Source organism: Chelonoidis abingdonii, chromosome 2, assembly GCF_003597395.2.
Source record: "Chelonoidis abingdonii isolate Lonesome George chromosome 2, CheloAbing_2.0, whole genome shotgun sequence".
In the NCBI taxonomy this organism is placed as follows: Eukaryota; Metazoa; Chordata; order Testudines; family Testudinidae; genus Chelonoidis; species Chelonoidis abingdonii.
The window spans coordinates 219,275,236-219,293,078 of NC_133770.1; the positions used below are offsets into that span (position 1 = coordinate 219,275,236).

A 17,843-nucleotide genomic window follows, 5' to 3' on the forward strand; every position below is an offset into this window, starting at 1 on the left:
GTTACTCACCTTTGTAACTGTTGTTCTTCGAGATGTGTTGCTCATATCCATTCCAAACCCACCCTCCTTCCCCTCAGTCGGAGTAGCCGGCAAGAAGGAACTGAAGGGTGGCTGGGTCGGCAGGGGTATATATCCGGCGCCATAGCGGTGCCACTCCAGGGGGCGCCCAGCTGACCCACCGAGTGTTGCTAGGGTAAAAATCTTCCGACGAACGTGCATGCAGCGCGCACATACCTAACTGGAATGGATATGAGCAACACATCTCGAAGAACAACAGTTACAAAGGTGAGTAACTGTCTTCTCTGGGGGGTCGGGGCTGCGCAATCCAGCAGATCAAAGCAAGTTCGCTATAAGGTGGTTTCACTTATAATATGATAAGATTTTTTGGCTCCTGAGGAGACTGTTATATTGGGGTAAAGGCGTATTAATATGGTTTCAAGTATCAGAGGGGTATCCAGTGTTAGTCTGGATCTGTAAAATCAGCGAAGAGTCCTGTGGCACCTGATAGACTAACAGATGTATTGGAGCATGAGCTTTCGTGGGTGAATACCTCATGCTCCAATGCCTGTTAGTCTATAAGGTGCCACAGGACTCTTTGCTGCTATTAATATGGTTGTTTTTCAGAACAGAACCCACTCTTTAAAAGCCCCTGCCTGTAATCTACAAACTCCCTCAATTCCTATTTATTTTAGCCGGGGCAGAGAGGCGCTCACTGCCCTGCAGGCTTTTTTTCCTCCTATGTGACTTGCCCAAAGACACCCACGGAATCCGTGCCAGAACACGATATTGGCTGAAGGTGCTCTAGGAGGAGTTTTAGATCCCGCCCTAAAAATTGTAATGTTTAAAACGGCCTGACACGCTTCTTTGGCTTGAGCGGATTTGTAAGAAAAAATGCTAAGCGAACCCGAAACGTTCGGCCTGAACCTCGCGGCTCCCGCTTGAGAGCCCGACCAGTCGCTTCCCCACATATGTGCTCCCGCGCCTGCCTCCTCAACCTCCCAGCTGTTCGGAACGCGGCCCCTATGACGCCACAAAGCTCCGCCCCATAGGCTCGCTCGGCGCCACCAATCCGAAGGCAGAGTGCCCGGGGAAAGCCCGGCTGCGGCCCCGCGCGCCTGGAGCGCGTGCGCGGAGGGCTCCGCGTGTCTCTATAAACATGGCTGGGGCCCGCCGCGCGGGGGCTGGTCCAAGTGCCGGGCACCAGGAGCCCAGGGCGGCGGCGCAGTAGCGTGAGCCGGCTGCCTGTACCCGGCCGCCGCTGCTGGGGGGGAGGCCCAGCCCGCCCCACGTGTGCGCAGCCGGCAGGGGACGGATGACCATGTGTTTTCGCCAGTGTGGCAGCGGGAGCCTCCCGGAGCAGCCGGCGCGCCGAGGCAGTGTTTGAGCCCCGGATCCCGCCGCGCTGCTGACACACCAGCCTCCCCCTTCCCGGCTGCTATGCTGTGGGATAACGCGGACGCCTCGGGAAACTCCAGCCCTCCCCGCCTTGGTCCCGTTCTCCTCCTCCATGAGCACCTCTGCGGCAGCCCCGGTGAGGGTGATGCCCGCCGGGCACCCTGAGCAGGCAGTGGCGGCTCCTGCAGCGAGCGGGGCCGGTGGGGCTCAGCCGGCACCTGCGCTCCTCTGCTCTCAGAGCACGGTGCCCCCTGCTTCTGTCTCCGCCGCTGGCGCTCCCGCGGGGGCCCAAGCAGTTGCCTTGAGCCACGCAGTGACTAAGGTTCCCATCAGCCTGGTGCCTGCCGTTACCCAGCAGTCACGGGTGGTGACTGCCCCCGTGGGGACTCTGGTGGCTAAAGTGGCCACTGTCACCGCTGCCCAGCAGCCACCCAAGAACTCTAGTGGGCCTAGGTTGGCTGCTCCGCAGACCGTGGCTCCCAAAGCTCCCCAGACCACTACAATACAACTGCCTGCAAACTTCCAGATCCCACCAGGTGAGTCGCCTGCTTTTCTCTTCTACACACGCTGAAAGGCATTGCACTGCTAAGGGACTGCTGCTGTGATAGGAGAGTTCAGTGCCCTGTGAAACTTGTTTAGCAAGCTGACTACAGTCATAATGCAAAGTGCTCCACTCTGAGCCTGAAGTACTGTTCTAGATTCTTTTATAAAGCTCTCATGTAGGAGGAAAAATCAGGAACTTTTTTATATCTGTTTTTATGTTCTCACGTATTCACTTAAGAATGGCCATACTGGCTCAGACCAGTAGTCCCTCTAGCCCAGTATCCTGTCTTCTGCCAGTTAGAGCCCAGTATGGATACAAAATTTATATCTGCAGACATAAAGCAAATATCTCTGGAGTTGCAGGGCTCTAGCAACAATGAGCAAGACCAGCAGGGCCCTGGTCAGTGACCGGGCCAGGAATGAGCAGCAAAAGCATCAGCAGCATGTCAGGCCACCACTTGCAGGAGCCAGCGCCCAGCCTGGGTAGCTCCTCTGGTGTGGCTCTACTTCCCTCATCCCTACCCACTGGGGTGGACACCAGGTTCACCGGCAGCTATGCCTGGTCATGCTAGTGGTTCTCAACCTGCGGCCCATGGGCTGCTTGTAGCCCAAAAAGCACAAAGCTGCGGCTCATACGGCATCCTCAGGGCCGTACGGGTAGTATTGAATGCAGCCCACAATGGTAAATAGGTTGAGAACCACTGAGCTATGGTGTGCAAGCGGCTTGTGTGCTTCCAGACAGGAGATGCACACCGCTGCGTGGAAGGGACTCGTACCTGGGAGCATGTGAGCCATTTGCACACAATAACATGATAAGGGACAGTTGCTGGTAAGCTTAGTGCCCACTGCAGTGGGTAGGGCTGGGGGTGGTACAGCCATGCTGGAGGAGTTTCTCCAGACTGGCTGCTGCAGTTCCTGGCCTGGTCGCTGGCCATGGCCCTACCGGTCTGTCTTGTTGCTAGAGCCCTATAACTCCATGGATATCCACAACTATCCACGTCCGCGGATATACATCTTGTATCAGTGCAGGTGCTTCAGAGAGAATGAACAGAACAGGCAATCATTGACTGATCCATCCCCTGTTGTCTCCTTCCAGCTTCTGGCAATCAGAGGCTAAGGGCACCCAGAACATGGGGTTGCATGGGATCCCTGACCATCCTGGCTAATAGCCGTTGATGGACCTATCTTCCATGAACTTATCTAATTCTTTTTTGAACTCCTTTACAGTTTTGTCCTTCATAACTTCCCCTGGCAATGAGTTACACAGGTTGACTCTGTGTGAAGAAGTACTTTCCTTTTTACATTTTTTAACAGCTGCCTATTCATTTCGTTGGGTGACGTCTGGAACTTGTGCTGTGTAGGGGTAAATAATGCTTTTTTATTCACTTTCTTCACACCGTTAATGATTTTATAGACCTCTATCATATCCATTTTTAGTCATCTCTTTTCAAAACTGAAAAGTCAGTCTTATTAATCTTTTTGAGATGGTGTGACCAGTATTCAAGGTGTGGGGGTACCATGGATTTATATAGTGGCATTGTGCTATTTTTGCTTTATCTTTGCTTTATCTATCACTTTCCTAATGGTTCCTAACATTCTGTTAGCATTTTTAACTGCTTCTGTGCATTGAACAGATGTTTTCAAAGAACTATCGGCAATGACTCCAAGGTCTCTTTGAATGGTAACAGCTAATTTAGATCCCATCATTTTGTATATATGGTTGAGATTGTTTTCCAATATGCACTACCTTGCATTTATCAACATTGAATTTCATCTGCCATTTTGTTGCTCAGTCACCCAGTTTTGTTAGGTCCCTTTGTAATGCTTCATGATCAGCTTTGGACTTAACTATCTTGAGTAATTTTGTATTGTCTGCAAACTTTTGCTGCCTCACAGTTTACCCCTTTTTCCAGATTGTGTATAAATATGTTGAACAGCTCTGGTCTCAGAACAGATCCCCAAGGGACATCACTCTTTGCCTCTCCATTCTGAAAACTGATCGTTTCCTCCTACCATTTGTTTCCTACCCTGTCTTTTAACTAGTTGCTGATTCATGAGAGGACCCTCCCTTCTTATCCCATGACTGCTTACTTTGATTAAGAGCCTTTGGTGAAGGACCTTGTCAAAGGCTTTTAGAAAGTCCAAGTACACTATATCCACTGGATCACCCTTGTCCATGTTTGTTGTTTCCCCTCAAAAAATTCTAATAGATTGGTGAGGTGTGATTTCCCTTAACAAAAGCCATGTTCACTCTTCCCAGATGTGTTCATCTCTGTGTCTGTTAATTCTATTCTTACTACAGTTTAAACCAAAATGCCTGGTACTGAAGTTAGATTTGCTGTCCTTTAATTACCTGGATCCTCTCTGGAGCCTTTTCTAAAAAATGGTGTCACGTTAACTGTGCTCCAGTTATCTGGTACAGAATCTGATTTAAATAAGTTACAGAGCAAAGGTAGTTCTGAAGAAACTCAAATATGAAATTGCAGAACACTTGGGACAGTTCCTCAGATGGTATTCACACATCTATTGAATCCTCAATCTGGAACAGTTCCTCAGATTTGTCACCCTCGAAAAGAATGGCTCAAATATGGGAAATCTCCCTCACATTCTCTACAGCGAAGAATTCATTAGCTCGTCTGCAACAATTTTATCTTCCTTGAGTGCTCCTTCAGCACCTCGATTTTCCAGTGGCCCTACTGATTGTTTGGCAGGCTTCCTGCTTCTGATGCACTATTTTTTTTTGCTAGTTAAGTCTTTGCTTGCTCTTCAAATTGTTTTTTGGCCTGCCTAATTGTTTTTACACTTGCCAGAGTTTATGCTCCTCTTGGTTTTCCTCGGTAAGATTTTACTTTCACTTCTTTAAGGATGCCTCTTTGCTTCCAACCACTTCTTTTACTTTGTTGGATAGCCATAGTAAAATTCTTTTGGTCCTCTTACTATATTTTTAAATTTGAGCTATAGATTTAATTTGAGACTCTAGTATGGTGATTTTAAAAAAGTTTCCATGCAGTTTCACTTTTTTGTGACTACTTTTTAATTTCCGTTTAGCTTCCTCATTTTTCCCTTTTCTGAAATTCAGTGCTATTATGGTGGACTACTATGATCTTAGTGAACTTACTTAATTGCTCTGCCTAAAGTTTCTTGTAAAATAAGGTTAGTTCTCTACCTCATAGAGGTATTGTGCAGATACATCCATTAACATTTGTGAGGTGCTTAGATAATACTGGTGGTGGAGGGAGAAGAGGACCTAGGTCGATCAGCTTTTAATCTAAAGTTCAGTGTGCAAAAAGGTGGTGAACAGCCAGGTGGTGATATTTTCAAATGATAGATTTTATTCCTGAAATGTTGTTTGGTTCTAGTCACCCTCTCCCAAAAAGCAGAAAGCAGAAATAGACTGGATTCAGAGACGTACACCAAAAATTATTGGAGGTGTAGAAAGTCTTCATGAAAAGAGATTGAAAGAATTGGAACATGCAGTTTAGGGGGCAGGTGAAGTGGCGATATGATATATAGAAATTGATCAGGTGCTCCACTCACCCTTCCTCATAATATTGCAAACAATGGGTTATTCCTCTTATCAGTGTTAAACTTGCTGTTCTGCCTGCCTCCTCACAAGGCTGGATTAGATGACCGCTTATGGTCCCTTCCATCCTCACGTTACCTTGAGTCTGATTCATGGACAGCTTTTTTAAAAAAAATCTGTTCACTGGAATTCACTGCCCCTATGTATTGAGACCGCAAGGGTTTAGTGGAATTCAAGAACTGGTGAACACTGATCTAGATTAGATGAAGTTCTTAACATTATAAGAGAGAGAATCATACTTCTGTTGGAGGTTAACTTATGCCCTGAAAGTTCATACCCCAGTTGTAATGAAAATATTTGTATTTCCATAATTGTCTACTGCCAGAAAATTCCTATATTAAAAGCATTTGTTACTAATAGTCAGATAGGATACTGGACTAGATGGGCCACTGATCTGATCCAATATGGTAATTCCTATTACATGTTATCCACAATTTTGAAAACAAATTCAATATCCTGAAATGCACTTTATGTATTCTTTTGTATTAAAGAATACTTCACTAAATTCCTGTTATGGAACCCTATCAAGTTTAAAAAAACTAACCTGTTTTCATTAGTCAGTTTCACTTTCTGGTTCTCCGACTCCAGCACAGTGATGTGGTGTCTGGGTTGTGAGCACATCAAGGACATGTCTAAATTCTGTCCAGCTTTCCACTGAAATGAAACATTGCAGAAGTGTGACTGTTAGGTTTTGTGAATTCATCTATAAAATCTACATTTTGGCTTCTAATAAGGTCCTTTTACTACATACTGACTTTTGACATGAAGATGAGTTTAAGAAAAAAACTGAAGTGCATGCTCACTAGAGATTATCATAGTTTGGGAACTTTCATGACTTTAAATCTATTCACTTTCCATGTGTTTTTTCATAACTTGTGTATAATCTGTACTGAAGATGTAGTTTTATACAAGACTTTTTTTTCCCTATTAGTAGTCTTTCCTACTTAAGTTAGGAAATAGTGTTGAATATGGTATCTATGGAACTACGCAGATGTCACAAATGCAGCATTACATTGCATCTTCTGTTTGAGCCTGGGATAGGAAAGGATGAAGCTGAGCTAGGTTTCAGACTGGAGTTTAGAGGTTTTAATATTTTAAAATGTTGCAACTTTTCTCTTAAATACATGGAGTTTCCTTCTGTGCTACCAGTGTACAAAGTTTAGTTAAAATTCAAATGTAGACATCACTGGGTGATGCACTTTGATTATTTTGATCCTGTAAAAAGAGACTCTTACACTTGAGAAGGCTTTATTCTATTTACATATTCTGTCTTACGGATTTCATTCTTAATAATTAGCAGCAAAAAAAAAAAGTAATTCAGTCAGGAAGTTCTGATGCTGAATTGTAGCATTACAACTATGCAAGTGTTAATATGAATGCCTCAAACACATGCTTGACTTAAGCTTATATTTGAAAATAAATAGCTATACAATCTAACAGGCAAATGAAAAATGGTAGGTAAGAGAATACAATTAGTCTTCAAAATAATGGTGTTCAATCTGTGGCCCTTGAGAGCAACTATTGAGAAAATATGCATTTAATTATGAATTAAAAGCATGTTCCTTGTGATTCTTGAAGTGTTTGAATTGGCCCTGTTGCTATGGGGAGAGGTAGGGAGCACTGCTTACACTGTTTGTTTTAAAGCACTTGCAGTGTGAACTGGGTGCACTCTTTAGCAGCAGGTGCCCTTTCATTAGCTCCCCTGCTGGCTGCCTGCTGCTTTGTGAGAGAGATGGGAGGATAGAGTTGTGCTGGGCTGTGGGAGTCCTGAGGGACCAGGATAGGAGCTTGCCTGGCTCTGCTGGGTCTAGTGGACCAAAAGGAACAGCAGCAATCCTAATTTCAGTACTCTATCTTCCTTTTCTCCCCATCCTTGTTCTTGAATCTCCTTATATTCTTTTTTGCCCTTTCTGTCACTGTTCATCTTTTCAGTTGTCTGTCTATTTCGTCTCATCCTTCCTCTCTTTATCTGGGGAATGTTTTAAAGGCCATTTTTGAAGGGTCGCCAGCAGCCAAACAGATCTGTTTCCCTTATGGAAGGGCGGTGCAGTGAAGTGTGAAACTTGCCTAGATACTGATGGATTCACCTTTGTTACTTCAATATGCTTATAGTAGGGATACTTTTCAAACGCTTACAATTGTTGCTAAATCTGGTCTAGCTCTACTGGTGTTAGCAATGTTGTATGCGAGCGCTGCCAGTATGCGAGGGCTGCCAGTTACTGTTTTATGTCAAGTATGTGTCCTATGAGCAGGGTTAGATGATGCTTAAAACAGTAGCAGCAGCCAGTTTACACTAGGGTTGCCAAAATTGCTAACGCCAATGGACCTGAACAGGTGTGTTAGCAACAGTGGATAGATAAGCTTTGAAAACCAACCCTAGTGTAGGCAGGGCCCTACAGTGCATAACATGTTTTTCTACTTGCTGCAGAAAGCAAGTGACTAAGATGATGGGAATTTAGTCACTTTCTCTTTTCATCTGGGTCCTCTACAAAGAACTATTTTACTTGCTTCTGGCAAGTTCACTGCCACTTGAGGTCTGTTCAAGCTGATTGTGGATAACTGTTCAGAAAACTGTTCCAGTCAGCTTTCATCGACAAAACAGTGAAGGTGTACACACTGAAATGCTCTTCCCAATGTAACTCCCCTGCTATGCCGACATCATAAAACCACCTTGATGTGTAGCATAGAGCGATGCAGTGTCACTCTGGCTCCTCACTTACTTATGTCACCCTAAGTGGCCTCCAGGAGGTGTCCCACAGTGCCCATCATGACTCTTCTGGTCAGCAGTTAGAACTCTGCTGCCCTGAAGATACACAGGTATGCGCCTTCCCCTGTTTAGAAGCCCGGGAATTTTTGAAATTCCAATTCCTGGTTGCTCCTGGTACACAGTTCACACAGCATCTTCCCAGCTGACCTTCACACAGCAGACTTGCTTCCATGTGGCACACACCGGAGCTGTCTGATCTGCTGAGTATGTGGGGAGAAGAGGCTGTGTGATCGGAACGTTGCACCAGCTGTGGAAATTTCAGTACTATGGGGCTGATTGCATGAAAGGCACATGCAGCAGTGTCATGATAAAATCAGGGAGCTGAGGCAGATGTACCAGAAGGTAAGGGAGGCCAGCTGTTGCTCTGGAGCAGCACTGAAAGCATGCCACTTCTATAAGGAGCGGCATGCTACCCATGGTGGTGACCCCACCTGCACCAAGAGACCTGTGGATACTTTTTGAGGGGACTGGAAGCAGCGGCCGGTTGACTCAATCCCGATGAGGAACTGGTGGACAAGGAGGTGAAACTGGAGGACAATGTGGAGCACAAGGCAAAGTTGTCCAGGTGCATGGTGAGTCAGGACCTCTTTTCCATTCCGGAGGGGTCTAGTTGGTCCCAGCACTCCAACTCTGGCTTGCAGGATGCAGGAGAGAGAAGCTTTGGTAAGTGCTTGTTTTGCTTTGATACTGCAAGGGGAGAGGAGATTGAGCTCTCATGTACTTCATCATAGATTATTAGGGTTGGAAGGGACCTCAAGAGATCATCTAGTCCAACTCCCTGCTCAAAGCAGGACCAATCCCCAAATGGCCCCCTCAGTGATTGAACTCACAACCCTGGGTTTAGCAGGCCAATGCTCAAACCACTGAGCTATCCCTCCCCCCAATATATGGAGATCTACCTATCTCATGGAACTGGAAGGTCATTGAGTCCAGCCCCCTGCCTTCACTAGCAGGACCAAGTACTGATTTTGCCCGAGATCCCTAAGTGCTCCCTCAAGGACAGAGCTCATAACCCTGAGTTTAGCAGGCCAGTACTCAAACCACTGAGCTATCCCTCCCCTCGGGTTAGGGTTAGGTGTATGGTAGAGGAGGGATAAGGGACAGAAATTATTAAAGCCTGCCTGTCTGCGCAGTGGGGCCACGGCAAAAAGTATGTTGTACACGGGGATGTCTCTGGAATCCTCCATAGTGATCTCTAGGAAACTGTCCTCTAGGAATTCTGCCATTCTCTGCCAAAGGTTCCTTGGGAGAGCTGCCTTGTTTCTCTCCGCCACTGTAAGAAACTTTGCTGTACTACCCAGCAATTATCTCTGCAGGGACCAAAGCAGCACACAGGCAATCAGCATACAGAGCTGGTCTGAAGCCATGTGCATGCAGGAGATGCTCCCTTGCACCCTGGGTTACCCTGTGGAGTGAGATCTGGTTTGATTCCTGGCCTATGGAAAAGAGAGAGGGTACCAGTATTCAGAATAGGCTCTATAGCCACTTATAATAGCCCCCTTTGCAAACCAGCCTTTGTCCCTTCTTGCCTTTTCCCACCCCAGCTGTGAACTCACCATAAATGGGACTCTCAGTGACCTGTGTGCTTGCCACAGGACCGTGAGAAAGAGGTGTGTGTAACTTTTGAGTCACGGCTGTGAGGGCACTCACAATACCGTCTCTTTTGATTGTTTCTTTGCCTTCTGCAGATGTGCCCTTGAACACTCCTCCACACCAGCAATGCATCTCCATCAGATAAGGCAGTGACCCAGGAGGAGTAAAGAGGATATGTTTCTTGAAGTGCTGCAGTGAATAGATGCAGCACATAGTGAAATGAGCATGGAGGGAGACAGTAAATGAAAGACTGAGGCTGGATAGCTGCTAAAGGACATGGGCAGAAGTGGATGACAAAGATCCTGGCGGACCAGCCAGAGATGTTGAAGTCCCTCATTAGCCTGCAATTAGAGCAAATCCATACCTGACTCTTCTTCCAGCCACAACAGAACACGGTCCATGCCCTCCCCAAACTTCCCCACCACAATTGTTGCATGGTCCTGATTCCTCACTATAAGCTGTGCACTCCACACCTGGGGACTGGTTTTCCAATGAAAACTGGAATTACACCCAGTTGAGAGCCATAACTGCAAGACTCTTCCTCACTTTTATGTTTCTTGTTTGTCCAAAAGTTTGTATTTTATCCAGTTATTAAACTTGAGTCTTTGAAATAACGAGTCTTTATTTGTGACATACCTACATCGCTCAATGCTACCATTGAAACACAGTGACTCTAGGTAGGAATATTTGCTCCTTGCAATTAACGCTCAAGAAGCAAGGACTACAGGAGTAATTCATGGTGGCAAGTAAACATTGCCTGGCCAAATTCATCACATACAGGCATGTTACTGGGAATTGTTGTCAAAATGTTCCTTCAAAGACTCCTTGATTCAAATAGCCTCCTGCTGTGCCCCTCTAATTGCCCTTGTATCTGACTGCTCAAAATCAGCAGAAAGGCTGGGGAGGCAAAGTGGCAGGCATGTGGCCAGAAGTGTGTGATGTGTACAGCACATAAGCACCTTTTGAGATGGAAGGAATTGATATGATCATCCCCAAAGAGCTATAGGGTGGCAGCAGAACTTGTTCTGTTCTGGCTTGCCTCTTCCAAAGTTTGGCTTTAGTTCTAGGCATTCATCATGTGGGGAAATAAAGTCAGGAACATGAAATCAACACATGCCAGCACATGCTTCTGGATCTCCCAATCTGTCCTGTTCATTATCTCCTGATTGTAAACTCTTCTAGGACATGGGATTGTCCTCAGATTTGTCTTCTGTACAGTACTGAGCATGCTGGATTGTATTTTAAAAGTACTTTGAGGTGAAAGGAAGTTCTGTTTTTAATTGCTGTGTTTTATATTACAGAGGAGGAGGACAGTGAGCCTGCTCTATCCATCTTTTTAAATCTCTTGACTTTGAAATAAGCTCTGCTCCAAAGGCTCCTATTTTATATGTTGCTAATCACTCAGGTCTGTGCACATGAATTCAGGTGAAGGAGCAGTATTGCTGCTAGGTAGAACAAGTGTGTCATACTATAGCTATTCTACTTTTTTTTCCTGCTTAGCAGATTCATCACAGGTTGTTTGCGTGTGTGAGACTAGAAGGAAATATAAATGACTTAATTGGGAGAGTATTAATTTGTCTCATTATAGTGAGAATAGGATGAATAAGATGCTCCTCACAAAGCCCTTGAAAGCAAACATAGATAAAACCCCATCAATGGATAACCCCCGGTTGAATTGTTGAAAGTGCTGCAATATCACTTTAATTTAATAATTCTTTAAGTGACAAAAGAACACTGAGCATCTGAATATGCGATATACCCCTTGATAGAAACTCATAGCATGCTAAAATGCATAGACTAGTAAGTTAATAGACATATTTAGGTTCTTACTGTGACTCTGGCAAAACTTCTGATTTGGATGGAAAAATGATCGGTGACATGATCATCCTGTTCAAATGTTTTTTTACTTTGTGTTTTACCTCTTCATTTTGCTGAAGCCATTTTTGATTTTTAAAGCTGTTATTTTCCAGCAGAATAGTCATAATCAACAACATGAAAAGGATGCCAATGTTTAAAGTCAACTGCATGTCACTTGGCCTGACTATTCCAAGGTAGATCCAGAAATGCAAAGAACTTATGCCTGATGATTTCTTATGGACTTGATTATGACATGATCTTTCCCATGAGGATCTCAAGGAACTAGTCTCTGGTGTATCCTTTGAAGATGTGAAAAGGTCATCTGAAAAGCCCTCTTTACATCTAACTGGTGGGCAAATTTCAGATCTAATATAGGAAGAAAAAATTTCAACTCCATATGCTCTTTTTGAATAGAGGGAGCAATCAGAGGAAGTAGCAAAGGTTGCATTGGCTCATTCAGCTTATGCTTGCTGACTTCTTTACACTGGTTTTCAGTTTTGCTGTCCTGTTGAATCACTGCCTGCTGCTGGATGTTAAACAGCAACTACTAAAGTTAGACATTTTAAAACAGCAGGTCTGGATAACCTGCATCCAAGAGTTTTAAAGAGTTTTCTGAGGAGCTTGCTGCTGCTGCTACTACTACTAATGTTGATTTTCAGTAAGTCTTTGTAGGTTGAGGAAGTTCCAAGAGACTGGAAGAAAGCTGATTTTGTGCTAGTATTTAAAGAGGGTAAATGGAACCACCCAAGCTGTCATAGGTCTGTCAGTCTGACATAGATCCAGGAAAAAATAATGGAGCAGCTGATACAGGACTCATTGTTCAAGAATTAAGGGGGTAATATTGTTAATGCCAATGAGTATGGGGTTATGGAAAAATAGATCCTGTCAGACTACTTGATCTTTTTTGTTTACTAGTTTGGCTGACTAAGGTAATATTGTTGATGTAATATGCTTGGACTTCTGTAAGGTGTTTGACTTGGTACTGCATGACATTTTGATTTAAAAACAAACGATCTAAAATTAACATGGTGCACATTTAAGTGGTCTGAAAACTGACAGCACAGGGAATTGTTATTGAACAGGTTTTCCTGTGGGATCCCACAGGGACTGGTTCTGCACCCTACACTGTTTAACTTTTTTTACCAGTGAACCTGGAAGAAAATATAAAATCACTGGTAAAGCTTGGAGATGGCCCAAATATTGGTGGAGTGGTAAAAAATGAAGAGGTCACTGATATAGTGCAGTCTGGATCCCTTGAGCAGCTAAGTGCAGGCAAACAATACATATGTTTTAATACAGTTAATGCACATGTATACACCTAAGAACAAAGAATGTAGGTCATACTTGCAGGATGTGGGGGGGAGGGGGCGGTGTTTCTCTATCTTGGGAGTCAGTGACTCTGGGGAAAAAAAATTGGGGGTCATGGTAGAGAATCAGCTGAGCATGAGCTTGCACTGAGACACTGTCCGAAAGGGCTATTGTAATCCTTGAAGGCATAAACCAGGGAATCTTGAGTAGTAATAGTATGTTAGCACTGGTGCAATTGGAATACTGTGTCCAGTACTGATGTCCACAATTCAAGAAGAATATTGATAAACTGAAGAGTTTGGAGAAGTCATGAATGATTAAAAGATTAAAAAACGTGCCATATGGCAATAAACTCAAGGAGTTCAATTTTTTATCTTGGAGATTAAGAGGTGACATTGTTCCCAGTTTGATTACAATTTGTAAGTAACTAATATTTGATAGTGAGCTCTTCAGTCTAGCAGAGAAAGGTATAATGTAATCAGTGGCTGAAAGTCAAATATGGGTAAACTGGAAATACAGGGTAAAATTTTACCAGTGAGGCCAATTAATTATTGGAATAACTTATCAAGAATCATGGTGGATTTTCTATTACGGGTGATTCTTACACCAAGATTAGATGTTTAATTCCTAGCTCATTTTCAGAAAAAAAAAAAATTGGGAAAGTTCTATAGTCTATGCTACATAAGAGGCCAGACTTCTAGCAAATTTCAAAGAAACAAGTGGGGCCAAAAGCACATATGGAAACAATCATACTTAGAGGTGCCCAAGATTATGATGTACTATTCAGTGTGAGTACAGCTAGCAGAATTAGGCCCCTAAATAACTGTGGTGGTATTAGTTTTTCATCTGGGCATTAAATTTTCACTTTGCTTATGAAGTGGTGATAGTTTGCCTAGATTGCATATGAATTTTCATTATTACTATTTAGGGACATGTTTATACCCAAATTTCACAGAAGTCTTACGTTTATCATCAGAAAAGAGGGTAATTGTTCAGTTTTTAAGCAACACTAACTTACTGAGGTAGTCTCTGTTCATAACCGATAAGGTGTTTCACGTTAGAGACAAAGAAATATGGCAGCTCAGAGCCTAACAGTTTAGTCTGTCTTAATCATTTAAAATCTAGCAAGAATCAGTGTAATTGGTGTTACCAGTCGAACCTTAACTGATGGCATTGTGTTTCCACTGACACTTGAAATTGACTAAGCCACATTATAATATGAAAATTCCTCTTGAAGAAAATGACTGCTTTGGTTCAGATTTGCCTGTTCGATACTGCAGAAAGGTGAAGGGTGTTTGGGCCTAACTTTTCACTTCTCTCTGGGCAGACACTATTTGAAGACTGCTACCAAAACTATTTTGACTGCTCCTCTGCAGCCAAGCCTTTGAACAGCTCAGACAGCTTTTCGTCAGCACTTCTGCATCCCGACTCTTTGCTCTTGTAGAACCTTGATAGATTTGCTGGCTTGAAAGCTGAATAATTGAAGTCTCAAGTAATACTATCTGGACCATTTATGCTCAGTCAATTGTGTGAGATTTATTCACCTGAGCCCAAGTACTCCTGGGACTTTAGTTGCTGCTGAGGGAGTCAGGCTCCTTGAACTGCTGTTAGATTACTATTGACTGAGCTGTCTGCTGGTAAGTAAAGTTGCCACGTCTTCACATTCAAAGAAACTGCTGCTCCATTAAGCATGTAATTCACATGCCACACCCTGTTCTTCTTTAGACCGAGCAATACACAGCGGAGTTTATGCCCGCTTTAATTTAATTGCTTTGAATAGCAAGTCAACTGTGTGGCACATTCACACAGCATACAGCACTATATATAGCTACACTGCTGTATAGATACTGTAATGCTCCCCCTAGCCCCAGGACAGATCTCTATTTGTATAGCTTTCATGTTACAATGGATAGAACAAAAAAAGTGTCTCAAAGTTCTTGAATGTCAGGAGAGGAACTTGATTCTCCCCAGCACTCTATAAAGTGTTAGTTACATAGCTCTAGTTAGCATCTTCAGAGACCCTGGGCAGGATAAAGCAATTTTACTTTGCCATAAGCTAAGAGCTTTGTCAAGTGAAAGCTTAAGGGCAGTCTATACTGGCAATACTAAAACACTGCCACGGCAGCACTTTAACGTGCCTTGTGTGGTTGCGGCACAGCTCTTCCAGCGCTCGTGTTAAAAAAAAAAACAAAAACAAAAACCCCAAACCCTCCTCCATGAAGGGTGTAGCTCCCATTGCTGGTGCACTGTCTACACTGGCGCTTTAGAGTGCTGAAACTTGCTGTGCTTGGGGGGGATGTGTTTTCACACCCCTGAGCGAGAAAGTTGTAGTGCTGTAAATTGCCAGTGTAGACAAGCCCTAAGGAAGCCCATGTGCTACTACACAACTGCTTTGTCTTGACCAGGATTTTTGACGATGCTGACTGAGTCACTTCGCTCAGTTTAATCTAACATTATGCTTTTAAATCCTAGTCTAGACAAAGCCTAAGGACTTTTCTTCATGGGAAAATTGTTCCATAATGAAGTGTTCTTATTTACACTGAATGCCAAATACGGAACTATGGTGAAATAGCTTATTCTGGTCACTTTCCCCATATAGACAAGCCTGTATATAGAGCGTTGACTGGTGACTTAATTTGAACTAATTAGTACAAATTAGAGGTGTTTATAAAATCTGAACATTGAACAGTGATATAGATTTGGAGTTATTTTTAAACAGAGCCCTTGGTTTTACTCAGTTATTTGGCAAACACTAAAATCCATTCATTCTACAGTTGAAAGTTTATTGACTAAACATAAGAATACAAAATTAAAACAAGCCTTTTTACTGAAACTATGGTTGAGTGATTATGCAAAACAAACCTTTGAAGACTGTCTCTCTTTGGGAGCAAAATATTAGTGTCTCTTATTTTCACATCAACCTCTCGATGAAAAGGAAAGGGTTAATTTTACTTTCAGTCCTGATAGAAACAGGAGAAATGAATACTCTTTATGTAACAGACAAGGTGGAGGAAATACGGCTTTTATTGATGTCTTTGGAATGCTGGATGGCAGGCTGGTCACAAATGGATGCTTTGGCTGGCAGACTGACCATGGCACCTGTTGCTTGGAACCTTGGATCACTTTTCCAGTCAGGGACATCTGATTGGGTCTTTTCTTATTAGAGAGGGCAGGGCTGTGGTCATCTCATCTCACTATGCTGATGCAATGCAACTGATTTTATGGTTTGGAGAAAAGCCAAGAGGATTGGAAGTAAAAGAGTGGGGAAGAAAGTAACAACATGGAAGGCAGGGAAAACAGGATCTTGTGTGCCTCTGCAATGCTAGCAATTAGGTATCTCCACTGCTGGGCTGAGGACAGGGTGTCATGATGATATTCACTCTCAGAGGTGACAGTTTCTTAAACATGAGCAAGGCCAGCTCGCTGGCCTTTCTCCTGGAAGACAGTCTCAGTCTGGTCTCCTCCTCCTATCTTGGGGTCAGGGAAGGTGAGATGAGACAAGCTGGGATGCAAGGTAGGACAGGAGTGGTAGGGGAGGAAATGAGAGGGGACAATTTTCCCAAAGTCTCTCCAAGAAATCACAAAAGAGGGGTGGTGGAAATGGGCAGCATAGTTCATCCCCCCTCAATGTTTTGTCCACAAATTAAACGTAATATCCATCACACCAGTTTTGGACTATTAAGCGTCTGGTGCCACATCTTCTGTTTTAACCAAGCACAATTTTAACAGTAACTGACTCAGATCAGCAGGTTCTTTTTGTTTGAACTAATCCAGCTTCTTCGTCTAGTTCTTACACTTGTTTGTAATATTCCTTTACTGAAAGTGTTCTCAACCTGTTTTTCATGGTTAAATTCCAAGTAGAGAAGAATTGTAGTTTATTGTAACATTTTGCTCACTTTTTTACATTTGAGCTTTCAATAGGGGTCTATTTTTTAGGCCCAATATTCACAACAGTCCCCTTGTGGACAAGCCCTTACAAAGGACTTTATAAGTAAATAGAGATGAACCACTTGAGCAAGCATTAATTCAGGGCAAGGTCTTCTATACTAAAGCCATCACTATTACACCATGTTTGGACAATATAAGTGTAAAAATTTGAAGACTTGGAGAAGAGAATGAAATTACCCATCACCAGGGAGGTTAATGAGGCTGTGATGGAGAGCATTGTTATCATTTACTCAGTTGTCATGTTATCATAAGGTAGTCAGGATCCACATCATTTAGGTGTCAGATGTCAAAATCACAGGCACAGACTCTGTGGGTGCTCCAGGGCTGGAGCGCAGATGGAGGGGGAATTAGTGGGTGCCAGGCTCCCCCCAGAGCACCTCCTGCCTGCCAGTGGCTACAGCAGTCACCTCCTCCACCTCCCCTCCCAGCGCCTCCCACCCTCTGCAATCAACTGTTTTGCAGCATGCAGGAGGTGCTGAGAGGGAGGGGGAAGAGTGGGGCAGGGCATGATTGAGGGGAGGGAGTGGGAAGGGATGGGGTCAGGAGTGGGGCAGAAAGGCATGTCGGGGATGGGATGAAGTGGGGTGGGGGCCTGGAGCTGAGCACCCCCTGGAACAAATGGAAGATGGCACCTGTGCAAAACCGTATCACTAACTGAACCCCAAAAGTAAAGGTTAGTCAGTGCAGACTGTGGGGCATCTGATATAATTATCTTTCCAATTAACTAAATGGGAGCTGCCATTTAGCATCAGCTTAATTCTCCATGGACTTCAGATGAAGAGCCAAGTAGAGTACATTGGATGACAGTCTCACTAGTTATCCAGTTTGAAGGTCAGAGAAGGATTATTC

General features: G+C 43.9%; 1 protein-coding gene across 1 annotated transcript in view; it reads left to right on the forward strand.

Annotated features, from left to right (window-relative positions):
• The first annotated feature begins 1,204 nt into the window (after positions 1-1,204).
• TAF4B (TATA-box binding protein associated factor 4b) overlaps positions 1,205-17,843 on the forward strand; it is a 127,470-nt gene continuing 110,831 nt past the window's right edge. The window contains exon 1 of the mRNA XM_032799054.2: positions 1,205-1,931. Within this exon, the coding sequence (XP_032654945.1) occupies positions 1,508-1,931 (424 nt within the window). The 5' untranslated portion in view covers positions 1,205-1,507. The remainder of the gene's footprint in view (positions 1,932-17,843) is intronic.